The 15,133-nt window shown below is 41.6% G+C and overlaps 1 protein-coding gene across 7 annotated transcripts in view; it reads left to right on the top strand.

Moving 5' to 3' along the window:
- LOC129708090 (rho GTPase-activating protein 44-like) overlaps positions 1-13,324 on the top strand; it is a 161,627-nt gene extending 148,303 nt beyond the window's left edge. For 2 of the 7 annotated variants that reach the window (XM_055653643.1, XM_055653642.1), the window contains 4 exons: positions 4,331-4,476; positions 4,793-5,170; positions 5,914-5,979; positions 11,571-13,324. In XM_055653643.1, the coding sequence (XP_055509618.1) occupies positions 4,331-4,476; positions 4,793-5,170; positions 5,914-5,979; positions 11,571-11,722 (742 nt within the window). In that variant the 3' untranslated portion in view covers positions 11,723-13,324. Of the gene's footprint in view, positions 1-3,613; positions 4,061-4,330; positions 4,477-4,792; positions 5,171-5,913; positions 5,980-9,849; positions 9,901-11,570 lie in introns of all 7 variants that reach the window. The other 5 variants (XM_055653639.1, XM_055653637.1, XM_055653640.1 and 2 more) reach the window with 5 other exon arrangements.
- The last annotated feature ends 1,809 nt before the right edge of the window (positions 13,325-15,133 follow it).

The following is a 15,133-nucleotide window of genomic DNA, read 5'->3' as shown; positions in this document are numbered from 1 at the left end:
AGATCCATCTGACAGGTTCTTCAAATTCTTCAGTAATTTTCCCGAAATAATACAAAAACATTAGTGTTTCCTTTATTAAAAACAACTTCTAAATTAACTTTCAATTCTCCGCACTCCTGAAACTATACACACCAGAAGCTCATCTTTCCACCAGAGATCATCACAACTAATCTCAAGCTGGACCTGATCTTATGGTCAACATCACAGAGGTCCCCGTACATCGTGGAGTGAACTGTGCCGTGGGAGGCTGCAGTTGGTGAAGCGTGTGAACGCAAATGTCTGAAGTATTCAGACTTAGCAGCCGAGGCAGAACAACGTGGCTGGTGTACACAGGTGCTCCCTGTAGAGGTTGGTCGTAGAGGGTTTGTAGCCATGTCAACAACCAGACAGCTGTCAGAGGCTCACAAAATTGCTGGAGAAACTCAGCGGGTGCAGCAGCATCTATGGAGCGAAGGAAATAGGCGACGTTTCGGGCCGAAACCCTTCTTCAGACCCGAAACGTCGCCTATTTCCTTCGCTCCATAGATGCTGTTGCACCCGCTGAGTTTCTCCAGCAATTTTGTGTACCTTCGATCTTCCAGCATCTGCAGTTCCCTCTTGAACACAGCTGTCAGAGGCTGCCGAGCAAAGCAGGAACTGGCTGTGGCTGAAGGGGAAGGGCTGCAAAATGACCAGCGAGAGGGGTAAAATGGAGGGGAGCGCACCTGGGACTCCAGGTGATGCTGTTGAACCCTCTGTAGGTGTCTCTCTGTGGGCCTATCAACGATACACCAAGGAAGGAGGGTGCCCACCTGATGACCACAGTGAAGTTTTTACCCCCACCCCAACTCAAGATAGTAAGAAGGTGCCAATTATAGTAGGGATTGTAATATCAAGCCCTATAAGCCCAACCAATTATCCGTGACTCCTGAAACTATACACATCACTCAATCATGTTTGCACTTGGATGCGCCATTATTACATAACCATTATATTTGTTTCTTTGACTTTTCTCAACCTGATAAGCTTTAAAAAAAAATCTGAAGGTAAAAATAATGATAGATATATTTAGACACCCACAGCAGAGAGTGGGAGAGCCACAGTTGTCTCCACCTAGTCTCTTTGGGTATGTATAACTCACTGAGTAGATATTGCATGCATTGCAGTGCCTATTCTACTTCCTGATTGATACATAGGTTTTTACAGGCCTTTATTTAGTTTGCAAAATAATGAAAAGCTTTCAACAATCAAGATCAGAACCTCATCCCATTACTGTGATTGCATAAGTCAAACTTCAAGTAATTTTATGAATGAAAGTCAGATACCTAATGGGCGATCGTGTTCACTGCCGATGTTAAAATATGCTTAAAAAATGCTGCCTTTCTGCGGTGACCGTTTGCAAACAGCACAACAACAAAGAATCAGATACACGAGTTCTGAACTCTTGAGTTGCCATCAAGAATTATGTTAGAAGGTTGATTGACTTCCTAAATTTGTCCTATGCTATGTTGGCATTTTATATTGCCAATCAAAGCTGATAATTAATGAAGGAATTGACATTCAATTTAAAGAGATGACCAATAACGCTGTTTCCACTTTCCCCGTTTGTTTCTATCGTATGGTGATGGGTGTGTGTGTGTGTGTGTCTACATGGGAGCTTTCACTCTGGATATCAATGTATATTCAGGAATATTAAATCATCTGGCTATTATTCGCCCTTACAACCCATTACATTGGGTAAGATGTATAAACTATCCTGAAATAATATCAGCACCACTGCACTCTTATCCAAGGTAAAAATGATCCCCCTTTATTAAACATGTAGGAAGGTACTGTAGATCCTGGTTTATACTGAAGATAGACACAAAGTGCTGGAGATACTCACTGGGTCAGGCAGCATCTGTGGAGAAAAAAGATGGGTGACGTTTCAGGTCAAAACCCGGGTTGGTTCAGACTCAAAACATCGCCCAAACCTTTCCTCCACAGATGCTGCCTGACCTGCCGAGTTACTCCAGCACTTTGTGTCTGTCTTCAGTATCAAACATCCCTGCTGTCCTCAAAAGCTGATGGTGGGTGGTACTTCTGCAAGTGAATGGTTGAGAAGCCACGTGTGGTGCGTACTGAATCGGCAGTGTTTGCTGTGAAATCCATCCCTGGTCATTAACGCTAAATGTAACATTTGATTGTATCAGAACAATGGCGCATCTAGTTGGGCCCAACGGCCGGGAGATCTAGGTCTAATCATGACCTTGGGTGTTGTCTGTGTGGAGCTTACACCTAGTTCCCCGTGACCACATAGGTTTCTTCCGGGCGCTCCGGATTCCTCCCACATCCCAAGACGTGCGTGTTGGTTGGTTGGTCTCTGTAGAATTGTTCCCGGTGTGTCGGGAATGGATGAGGAAGTGGGATAACACAAAACGGAAGATCAATTGTCAGCATGGACTCGAGGGTACGTCGGCACAGTGAGCTGACAAAGTTATAGTCCTTTGTACTGCCTGTAGCTGCCCCCACATCCATCTCTCCCAACCTCCCCCCTTTGTTCTCGCCAACCCCCCTCCACTGGGCACCCATTGCTCTGGTTGGCCCCGCTGGAAGGCCAGTTCCATGCTGTGTCTCTAAGCTGAGAACATACTACTCTACACCTGAAATTCGTTCTACTGAAGTCAATTTTAGTAGGGAGTTAGATGTGGCCCTTGTGGCTAAGGGGATCAGAGGGTATGGAGAGAAGGCAGGTACGGGATACTGAGTTGGATGATCAGCCATGATCATATTGAATGGCGGTGCAGGCTCGAAGGGCCGAATGGCCTACTCCTGCACCTAATTTCTATGTTTCTATGTTTCTATGTTTAGTATTGCCGACCAGAAATGTGAGTGGAGGGAACTATACTGGCTGGATGCACATGCAAGTCAGATTCTCTTCCCTGCAGCATGAATGAATCTAGACATATATTTGTTCTGTTTAATCTCTTACCATTGCTTATATTTGTCTCATTTCTTTTTCAAGTCCTTAGTTTATAGTTTAGAGATACAGAATGGAACCAGGCTCTTCGGCCCATCGGGTCTGTGCCAAGCATTGATTATCCCGTTCACATCAGTTCTATGTTATCCTACTCGCTACACACTAGACACAAAATAACCTACAAACCCGCATAGATCTTTGGGGTGCGAGAGGAATCCGGAGCTCGGGGATAAAACCCACGTGGTCGTGCAAACTCCACACGGACAGGACCGGGTTCTTTGGCGCCGCCACCATGCCACCACACGTTGTAGTAAAATTAGAGTAAAAAGGGTTTTGAGGTAACACAACTGTGTCACTGTGGCTTTGATGTGAAGCGCAGAGAATGCATGTGCACTCTGTAATTTAGCTGCTGACGCACAAGATTTACAACACGTTTCACGTTCAGCATGGCAGTGTTGAGTCCTTGGTGTCCACTGTGTGTTGTGTAGTCACCCACTCACCTTACCGACCCTGCTATGTTGCTCAATGCAAATGTCTGATGTTTTCTGTCAAACCGTGTCCAAGTTACTAAATCATGTTTTGTTTTTTTTCTCTGTTGATTTTTGTTTTTCTCCCCCTTCCTATTTTCTTTTGTACCTCTTCCCTGACCAATATTGTCGCTCTTGATGTTTACAGCACTGATGAGTTCTCTTCCAATTGGTCGGATTCTTGTTACTCCTACCCTTGCCCAGAAGATGACAGACCTTGCCCGCACCCTTGTCTCCAGCATGCCCACCATTTCTATCATAAGGCTCAGTCCCCTTGCTGGCCAGAGGTTGTACCCCAAGCCTCCTCGCCTCAGAGGTGGCTGGAATACAGCCCAACCTTACTCACCCACCCTCCCTCCCTGCAGCAACTTGACATCAACTCTAACCCCAAGCCATGCTCCCTCCACCTCCCTAAACCAGGCCCCTCCACTGACTCGCATGCATCCGAAACTAATGTCTCCCCTGTCTACGTCAAAACCCCTCTCCTCCTAACCAAGCACGACCCTTACTCTACTCCCTCCAACCCTTCCATGTCAGCCTCTACCCCATGGGTCGGTTGTGGCAGTGGCAGAGACAAAGGAACCAGGCTGACTAGGTAAATATTCCAAATTCATGCCTCGATACAAAGGGTACTCTAGTTAAAGCAACGTAACATCTCTATTAGGATGAGGGAGAGTAACATGGAGCATTAATAAATATTGCGTAAGGCTACCATGTGTGTGTGTGTGTGTGTGTGTGTTGCATGTTTTATACATTAGTTAAACCCAGCCAGGTAGATCTGTGTGTACATCTGGTGTATTTTGACATGTGGAGGCTGAGTGATGACGTGGGCCCGTGTACAATAATCCTCAACTCTCCTCCTCAGTGCAATGAAGGGCAAAGAACTCTCGCCCGTGATCGGACAGAAAGGTAGACCAGTCTCCGACCACGTGACTTCCTCCAGCAGCTTGCAGCAAAACATCGCCACGGGTCAACTGTCGAGCGAGCAGAGTCCCCACACCTTGCGCAAAGGTAGGCGCTTGCCTCGTGTACGTGAATGGTTCTTACACCATCAGCTTGTGGTCAAGAGTTCTCTGAATAAAGTTTATGTTGAATGTTACGTGGGCAAGTTAGGCTGAAGGGAGACGGACACAAAATGCTTGAGTAACTCGGTGGGACAGGCAGCATCTCTGGAGAGAAGGAATGGGTGATGTTTCGTGTCGAGACCCTTCTTCAGACTGATGGGCCTGTTTTCACGCTGCATGGCTCTGACTATTTGGTTTGATGTGGATGTAAACGTGTTTTCTCAAATGATACATTATTCAATTAAAATCTTTATCGCCAACAGGGTCTGAATTTCTTCTCTCTGCAGCTGCAAAGAAGGTGGTGTCGCTGCCGCCCAAAATCTCCTTTGAGCAGACGGCGAGTCAGCCTTCCCCCGCGAGCTTGTCCCCTACCCCTCCCAGCACCCCATCACCGTACGCTGCAAACTATCCCCAAGCTTACACCTTGCCGCCAAGCCAGACTCCCCCCGCCGCTCCCTCCCTCTCCTCCCCCCCTTCCCAAACCAGCACTTTAACCAAATCTCGACCCGCTCTGAAGCCAAGGCAACGACCCACACTTCCACCTCCACAACCTCCAACTTCGGGCCTAACTGGCTCCAGCCCTCAACCCTTGGACCATTCTATCTTAGACAACCTGTCTGCTGGAGAAAGCATGTCCACAGGTATGTACTGGCATTGATTTAGCAATCTCCATGCATGTTAACATCACATTGAATTCTAAATCAATGAATCCATGCTTGTATAAAATATTCATATGGAATTATAAGATCAGTGAAATGAATTTGAATTCTTGTTTGGAAAAGTACTTGAAAAAGTTATGGTAGTTCAGTTTTTAGAAGTTGACATTATTTTCAAGTGAGATACTTTTTTTTTTTAAATTCAATCGCAAAATGTGGTGATATTGCTTGGATTTAGTTGCCCCGAGAAGGAAACCTTCTTGAAACATAAAAATCACATTTACAGTTGGCTACAAATGGGCCTTTGCTGATCACAGGTCAGGGTTTATCATGTTGGCAGATGAATAGAGTCTCGATTAATTAGGATGGCACAGCGGGAGAGCTACTGACTTATTGCACAAGAGACCGGGCTCAATTCTGACCACGGGTGCTGTGTGTGAAGAGTTTGGATATTCTCCCTGTGACCGCATAGATTTTCTCCAGCTGTTCCGGTTTCCTCCCACATTCCAAAGATATGCAGATATTGTAGGTCCATTGGCTTCTGCAAATTGCCCCGAGCATTCAGGGTGCAATAGTAGGAAAATATAGCACTTGTGTACTAGTCTATCAGAGAACGAGAAGTAATGGTCTGAAGGACCTGCTTCCATGCTGTTTTTCTAAAGCAATCAGACTGGGTAAAATCATTGGCTTCCCTTCCCTAACATCAACACTTTGTATTTGCTACACAGGCGACAAACTTTGTGACTGGATATACAACCCATTGCATCCTGACATCAGTGTTGATCAGGATATGAGTGAGTCTTCATTTGTGTCAACTTCTGATTCTTAGAGCAACGTGTTCCAATAAATGTACTGCAATTAGTTACAAAATCTGAAACAAAGGCATTTAAGGCAAACTACTTGTTGGGTGCAATCAGTGAACAATCTTGCAGGATACTTCTATTCTAAAATAAATTAGTTGGCTGAGAATTCGTAAGCTCATTAGACATAGGAGCAGAATTAGGGCCTTCAACCTATTGAGTCAATCGTGGCTGATCTATTTTCCCTCTCAGCCCCATTCTCCTGCCTTCTTCTCATGACCCCTTACTGCCCTGAAGGAATTCAAATATGATCACCCTACTAATCATTATTTTTCTCCATTTTCTTTTACTGAACTCAACTTGCCTTCTTTACCTAATGCTCGGGAGTTTACACATCTATAAACGTTACTGCAACCTACTGGTTGATCTGGTGATTAGATCACTGGTGACATTTGCTGGTGGAAACGGCCTGAGAACATTGAAATCACCACATCCATGTTCTCAGACAGCCCACCGTGCAAGATCCATCATGGGTCTGTTCCACAACCTCTGTTCCTACAATCAGTTTTGCAGTCACTGACTAAAACAACTCTACCAAGACTCTAGAAACCTGACAACCACATAAACCATCATGACCACCTCCCAATTGGTGTAAGGTTGGGAGAAAAATAAGAATTTGAGTACAGTATGATGGTTTAAACAACCTGATTTTTTTTATTTCCAAAAGCATAGTTCCAAATGTTCTGTTGTTAATATATTGTTTTGTAGAACATTTAAACAAGAATTCAAATGCATGATTTGAACCAGAGTTATTTTGTGATGAAGAACATTTAGCTCAAAACAAAAGCGGGATTATTCAAGGGGTTTAAATGAATTAAAACAGTGAAGTTCTCATGGTTTAAGAAATGATCCTTTAATGTCAGTGTTTAACATCTGAAAGATATGACATTATTTTACCGCAGTGCTCAATCGGACAAGATGCACATTTTATACTGGGCTGCAGCTTATAATTTTAAATATTGGGAGTTAGTTAGTACAGATAACCCTTGTTATAATGGTCCATTGGTGGGGAGGGGGGGGGGGGGGGGGGGGGGGGGGGGGAGTAATTCAACATCTCTGGGGGAATGAAATAGGTGACATTTCGGGTCGAGAGCCTTCTTCTGTCTGAGTCTGAAAATGGGGCTTGATCCGAAACATCACCTGTTCCCTTTCTTCAGAGATGCTGCCTGACCCACTGAGTGACTCCAGCATTTTGTGTCTACAGTGCCATTGGTTGGGGGGGGGGGGGGGGGGGATGGTGGCCATTATTGGCAATTGTTCGCTATAAACGAGTAAGGGATTCCCTCCAACCACCTAGCGGTTACTCAGTGAAACAGAGAGTTGTTTTCAAATACAAAGTTGTTTTTAACAGATAAAAATGTTTGTTTTGTTACTCTAAGCTAAAATTACTAAAGGCTGTTTGCTACATTGGTTAATAGAGTATCATTGCACGTGTTAATCAAAGCAATTGCTTGTCAATTTCAATAGCCTCCCTCAGTGTATCTAACAGTCTATGTCCTGAAATAGACAATGGTGTCTGATTACTGTGAGAATGCTCCATCTGCTATGATCCATTATATAGAGATCCGTAATAATAAGGGTAGCCCATATAATCGCTAAATGGAAATAAAGGTCTCTTTACCAGGACTATCCTCTGTACTGGGAAGTCAATAAATTAGAGTCCCTCTGAAGCTAAACAGTTCCACCAGCTTTGTAAATGTTACATTCATCTTGTTAATTTTCCCAATACATAAGAAAGTTTGTTTTAAGCTGTGTTTGGGGCGATATTGCCAGCTCTGTTGCCCCCACAAACTGAGCAGAGAGGTTGCATTATTCCACACAAATAATATAAAGCCTCACCAGAGATTTATTTCACTCTTTTAAAAATCAGTTTGCTCACTCTCACCAATGTAAACAAGTTAGATCTGTGGAAGTATTGACAGCGTTTCTGATAACCACCCTTGTATAAGAACAGTCATTCAAGCTGAACATATAATGTACTCATTCACTGATCTCATCTTACTGTATTTTTGTTGAAGTCTTATGCATAATCATAATTAACTAACTTGCTTGAGATTCAATATCATCTTAAAGGCTGTATGCAAATGTGTTTGTAGTCGTTACAAGTTTTTAATTGGCGACTTTTCTTTCCACATAGTATATAATCATGTTAGAGAAATGAAGAAACTCGTCAAGATACAAATTGTGTTTGGAGCTGAGCAAATGTATTTTACAGTTGCACATTCCTGGAGGCATCTTGCTCATATATTTTCCTCATTTCCTGTACAGGTAATCTGTAGGTTGTGACCACACAACGTATTAGACTTTAGAGAGACACAGCGTGGTAAAAGGCTCTTTGGACCACCGAGTCCACGCCGACTAGCGATCACCCCATACACTAGCATGACACACACTAGGGACAATTTACTCTTTGTGAGTGGAGTGAGGGAGGAAGCCGGAACCCTGGAAAAACCCACATGGTAACAGGAAGAACGTGCAAACTCCGTACAGACAGCAACCATAGACAGGATTGAACCCTAAACTGTGCCGCCCCTGCCTGATTTAGTTAAAATAATAATGCATGTGATTTGGTACAAAGGGTCAGAAATTCCTTCACATATATCCACAAGCTGGTACTATGAAAGTGAAACTCATTTCAACGCAGAGTACAACAAAATGCTGCCCATTCCTGGATGTCCTGACAACACTGTGTGGCACAGCAGAACTACTGGTAGAGTTGATGCCTCACAGCACCAGAGACCCAGGTGTGATCCTGTCCTTTGGTCCTGTCTGTGTGGAGTTAGCATGTTCTCTCTGGGTGCTCCCCTTTCCTCCCACATCCCACAGACATGTGGGTTTTTTGGTCAATTGGCCTCTGTATGTAGGGAGTGAATGAAAATGTGGGATAACATAGAACTAGTGAGGGCAGGTGATCGATGGTCCGTGTGGACTGGTCCAATGGGCCTATTTTCATGCTGTATCTCACCCACTAAATTACACATTGGAAATGTGACCCTTTTATAACTAAGTTTGTTTTGTTTGGGATGATATTGTCAATTTTGCTGCCAAACAAACTAAGCAGATAGGTTGCATTATTTCGCAGAAGAAATACAAAGCCTCACCTAAATATAACTTTTGAAAAATGTATTTAATTCTTTTGAAAATCAATTTGCTCACTTGCACCCATCAAAATAAGTTAGATATGTGAAAATATTGCCAGCGTTTGTGATAACTTTGACCCAACTATCGATCATCGGTTCACACTAGCTGAATGTTATCCCACTTCCCCATTCCCTACATACTAGGGACAATTTACGGAGTCCAATTAACCTACAAACCCGCACGTCTTTGAAATGTAGGAGGAAACCGGAGCACCCATGTGTACGTGCAAACTCCAAACAGGCAGAACCCGAAGTCAGGATCGAACCTGAGTCTCTGGCGCTGTGGGGCAGCAGCTCTACCAGCTGCGCCATGTTGAATGATTCACACAGCTCAGAAACATTTGCATACAGCCTTTAACATCAAAGGATAATTTACAAATATGTATCTTTTAATAGCTAAAAACATTAAATGTAGGTGTTTACGTATAATATACTTTTTCTTGGAGTTATTGCATTTCATAATGTCATTTTAATTTGACTAGTTTATATGTTTCCTATCTAAATAGGATGTTGGTTTATTGCGTGTTTTACATTTCAGCTTGTTGTTATTGACATAATTTTTACTTTTCAGTGGAATTCCTCTCGTTATTGTTTTCAAAATTCTGAACAATTTTTCTATTAATGTCTTCTTTTCCTTTTGGATGCCTGTGTTGTATTCTTGCAGCTGTTTGACAAGAATTAGTCTATATTGGCTAAGTGTGAGGGGGAATTTAGGGTAAGCCCTAGAAACAACCTCCCCTCTGGCACTTCAGCTAACTCTGCAACTCCTTCAGTTGCCACTTGTATGTCACAACTAACTCATCTGAACCAGCCTTTGCATGAGTCTGAAGCAGAATTGCATGGCTTGATGTTGTCACAGAATTCACAAGCGTATAACCAGCGATCCCTGCGCCTCTTAAGTGTTCTTATTTTCCCCCTCCTTCCACCATGCAATGTACCCGAATGAATCCTTTTGATCCTATGGCTGAACAATTAAATGTAACCCTTGTTTTATCTGTATGAAATAATTTTGCCCTGTTCCATTCCATTATTTTAATTTACAAGGGATGTCATGATATTACAGTGTGTGGATATTATCACACACTATCAAGTTTAGCTATTGTTGCATTGTGCACGCGCTGATTTGAGCCGAGTTTGAGATGAATAGAACTCCCATTTTCCCCTGAGTGAAATTAAAACCCATGTATGATTCTGCAGGAAATAGGTGTAAGGATTTATTAAATCTACCCTGCAAGTAATGTTACAAAAATAAAATGTGAGCTTTAATGCCATGACTTAGATTTAAGGTGGCAGTTGCACGCTGTATTCCGAGTTTCATTTATACATTAATCAGCTTTTAATATAAGTGAGCGGCCAGTGTAGAAATGGAAGCCTCAGCTTATGTTCAAGTACAGACTGTGCCAACACTGCATTTTGTTCAGGTCTCTCAGGCATATCGTATCTCACCAGATCATGTGTACTTGAATTATACGTGTGGTACAAGCGAGTCTTGTGTTGAGGTTTTTGGCCTTTAATGAATATTCTATTCAAAACTTACATATGAACTTAAAATTTATACAGGCACTTAAATGGATGAGTCATAGAAGGATATGGTCCTAATATGGGCAGATGGGATTAGTGTAGATGGGTAGATAGGTCGGTATGGACACGCTGGGCCGAAGGGCCTGTCTCCATGCTGAAAATTCTTTGACAATGCTAAATGATTTATGCACAAGAGGGATATTTTGTGTCTATCATTTTCTTCTTCATTTCACTGTTCTTTACTGTGCAAAGTCTGGCTTGATCTAGACATCGATTGAGTAGTTGATAAACTTAAGAGGCATTTCTTATAGAATGCTAGGGTGAAAAGATAATTAAGTTTCACTTTTTGACCTGCATTAGAAGCAAGATTTCAATGGAAATTGGTGATAGCAAAACTGTGGTCGTGCCATATGAATTCATTTAATTTGGTTTATTTAAATCGTCACTTAAGTAATAATTAACTTGAAAATCTTCTTTGCTGATTTATTTGTGTATACAATTATGTACAAATATACACAGTACAAATATACCATATATATATATATATATTACAATAATATAGGATTATGTGTAGCTGGGAAATGCACAGTAAACTGACAGAGAAGAATAAAATGATACATATCTTCAAATGTTATCAGCTCTGGGGTAGAAAGGAACAGAAATGGCTGTCTTTGGGTCAAAGTCCTCAAATCACTATGCTCCCAATACAGAGATTTTCAGATTACCATATTGTGACATCCCTATTATTTGTCACAAGCTATTGGCACTAACAAGGATGTTTTTAATGGAATGTCTTTTAATATGTGTGAAAAGCCACGAATATATTGTATCAACTAATGAATGATTTCTTTTCACTGCTTGCAGATTTGGGCAATCCTGATCCTCCTTTTGTACAATCAGGAGACGTGTATGACTTGCTGTACACTGAGCCTTCAGACCAAATGTGCACAAACTCTGTTGCAGACTTTATAGTGAGAGCAGATTCCGATGAGGAGTCGGAAAGTACTGTCCTATGACATTTGAACACTTCATTAGTGGGGCTGCGGCTGTACATACATTACATCAACAGGATCTCCACATATAACTGCAAGAAAATCTGCTTCCATTAATTGTGGCAATGGATACATCTGTGTTGGTTTGGTAGTGGTTGTCAGCAATTGAAACACTATTTTGTTGTCCGGGATCAATGGTTTCTTTTTAAAACTTTTTATTTTAGACTTGCTGAATCATTTTTCTTATGAAAAAAAAATACTTGGCCTTTCAACCTGACACTTAATTTGCTTCCTGTATTTTTTCCAGAATTTTATAATACCTAATTTAAAAAATGCCATATCAACCAGCAATGCTTTCAGACTAGGTATTTATGCATCCTATATGGGGATGGTCGTTCAAGATTCCACACTTGGCAAAACCTTTCATTCTTCCCAGGAAATGCATTTCTGCCGCCAGGAGGTCAGAATCTTGTGTTTATGTCATTCCGTTGGCAGATGAAACCTCTTTCCATTGTACGTTGGAATGAGCCGATTCAAAGGGAATAGGTAGTTGAGCCAAAACAACATGTAAATTGCTATTGAATAAAGTAATTATCAAAAAAAGAGAGAATATTTTTTTTCCTTGTCTGGAGAAATCTTCAGTGCCCGGGAGATGGAGAAGGAACACTCAGGGGGTGTCACCATGCACTGTTAGTAAGAAGTTAAACTGTTCTTATACCCACCCACGCATGACACCAGCCAGTCAAAGGTTTTAACCCCCCCCCCCCCCCCACCCCTGCAATCTCACAGTACACAGTTGCAAAGAAAATCTATTTCTCAAAAGACAACATGAAAATGAGACTTTATTTTCATTGTAATATAAATTATAAAATAAAATATAGTTCTGCATCCTATTGTGCACATCCTAGTATATGTTTACACCATTCAGAGGAGAAATACGTTACATGCTACAACATAGTTTAAATTTTATCTGATATGGGCACCGAGCCTGATAATTGCCAATTCTGAAAGTAATTTTATTTTCCAGAGAAAGAGGAAGAAAGTTGTCATGATTGTACTGAAGTCTGTATGTGAATGATGACTAACTATTGCAATGGATTGTTGTGGCTGTAAATCTTTTCATTCTTATCATGCCAGAATACCTTGTATGAATAGAATTTTATTAATGTCCATGTAAATGTTGTATTAAAAAATATACTGTGTATTTAAGGGAATGGGACTAGACTGGCAATTGGTTATGTGGCTATTGCCTTTGTTAATGTACAGGATCTAATTCATTGCTGAGCACAGTGACATTTTAAATGATCAGAAAAGAGTGTAGAGTTATGAGAGAACATAATATATCTGTTATATAAACACTTGTTTCATGCATTATGTTTCACTGAAAAATATATAATTATAGTGCTTTAAATTACAATTCTTGAAATTAGGGGGCTTAGTGGCAATGTCTCAGAAATAGTGCTGATTCCCTCGTCCGTGGTTTTGTGTCTAAAACCTGAAGAAAAACTGAACTGAAAATTAAAAAAATATTACAACATGTAGAGCAAACTTGATGTGTTCTGGAAAAAAAATGTTTCAATTTCATATCAGCAAAAAAATAAATAAAATGTACACTTTGACAAAATATTAATCATTCCAGTTATTATGGTAGTGTGCGAAAAATGGGGATGAACTTTGATGAAGGAGTTAAGATCCATGGTGGAGCTTACAGATGTTTTCAGGAGGAGACGAATATTGGTGGTGGTGCTTTAACAGAGACTAATATAGAATCACAGTCATACAGCATGGAAATAGGCCCTTTGACCCAGCCTCCCCATGCTGACCAAGATGCCCTATCTACATTAGTCCAACTTGCCTGCATTTAGCCCATATCCCTCTAAACCTTTCCTATCCATGTACTTTTCAATGTTATCAGTACCTGCCTCAACTACCTCTTTCGGCAGCTCGTTCCATACACCCACCACCCTCCGTGTGAAAATGTTGGCCCTCAGGTTCCTATTAAATCTTTCATCTCACACCTTAAAGCTAAGTCCCCTGGTTCTTCATTCCCCTACTCTGGGTAAAAGACTAATCCATGGTATCAAGAACAATCTTGTAGATGGAATGGAAATACCTGTGGCATTTCAGTCTGGCCCTTGTAGATTTAAAATCTACTCATGGGATAATCATAAAGCTTAAGATTCCATCCCACAAACCACTTCTCCAAGATGTTTGACAGTTTCTGGGACAAACGCCTTCATTATGAGCTGAAAGATGTTTCCTTCTTAATGCAGTTGATGTCGTTTTTGAGTTGCCACGAGGCTTTGGTTTTGTTTTACTCCAATGAAGCTGGTAATTGATCAGATCTGAAGTATCCCTTCAGCTTCTCTTGAAGTGTAAAGATTGTGAGGAGCCCTGATAGCTGTGAACAAATGTGGATCTCTCGACTCAGATCCACACAGTCTCCTTGCTGTCAAGAATAACCATATAACCATATAACAATTACAGCACGGAAACAGGCCATCTTGACCCTTCTAGTCCGTGCCGAACACGTATTCTCCCCTAGTCCCATACACCTGCGTTCAGACCATAACCCTCCATTCCTTTCCCGTCCATATAACTATCCAATTTATTTTTAAATGATAAAAACGAACCTGCCTCCACCACCATCACTGGAAGCTCATTCCACACAGCCACCACTCTGTGAGTAAAGAAGTTCCCCCTCATGTTACCCCTAAACTTCTGTCCCTTAATTCTCAAGTCATGTCCCCTTGTTTGAATCTTCCCTACTCTCAGTGGGAAAAGCTTATCCACGTCAACTCTGTCTATCCCTCTCATCATTTTAAAGACCTCTATCAAGTCCCCCCCTTAACCTTCTGTGCTCCAAAGAATAAAGCCCTAACTTGTTCAACCTTTCTCTGTAACTTAGTTGCTGAAACCCAGGCAACATTCTAGTAAATCTGATTCAGTGATTCAATGTCCAAATGTAAGTAAGGATTGTTCTGTTGGCCTACACTTTAAAGGCTGGTGAAGATCCTTTTCCTCAGCACTCTTGTCTAATTAACTGTCAATTCCAAACATGAAACAATTAATTTCCCAATTATGAAGAAAGAATGAACTGCAGGTGCTGGTTTACATTACAGATCAGGTAGCATCTCTGGAGGACATGGATCAATTTCTTCATCTCTGGAGAAAAGGTATAGGAATTCTTCAGAAGCATCTCAACCTGAAATGTCACCTATTCCTTTTCTGCAGAGAGGCTGTCTGACCCACTGAGTTACTCCAGCTTTTTATGTCTATCTTCGGTTTTAAACCAGCATCTGCAGTTCCTTCCTACACATCTTACCTGACCCACTGAGTTACTCCAGCATTTTGTGTCTTCCTAAAAGAGTGACCCAGTATGACCCTACCTGTGTTTGTCTTGTATTAACAAATTTAACCAAAAGATGGCAGTGC

The sequence above is a fragment of the Leucoraja erinacea genome, chromosome 23, assembly GCF_028641065.1.
Source record: "Leucoraja erinacea ecotype New England chromosome 23, Leri_hhj_1, whole genome shotgun sequence".
NCBI classification, from domain to species: domain Eukaryota; kingdom Metazoa; phylum Chordata; class Chondrichthyes; order Rajiformes; family Rajidae; genus Leucoraja; species Leucoraja erinaceus.
This window is presented reverse-complemented; position numbering and strand designations above follow the sequence as displayed.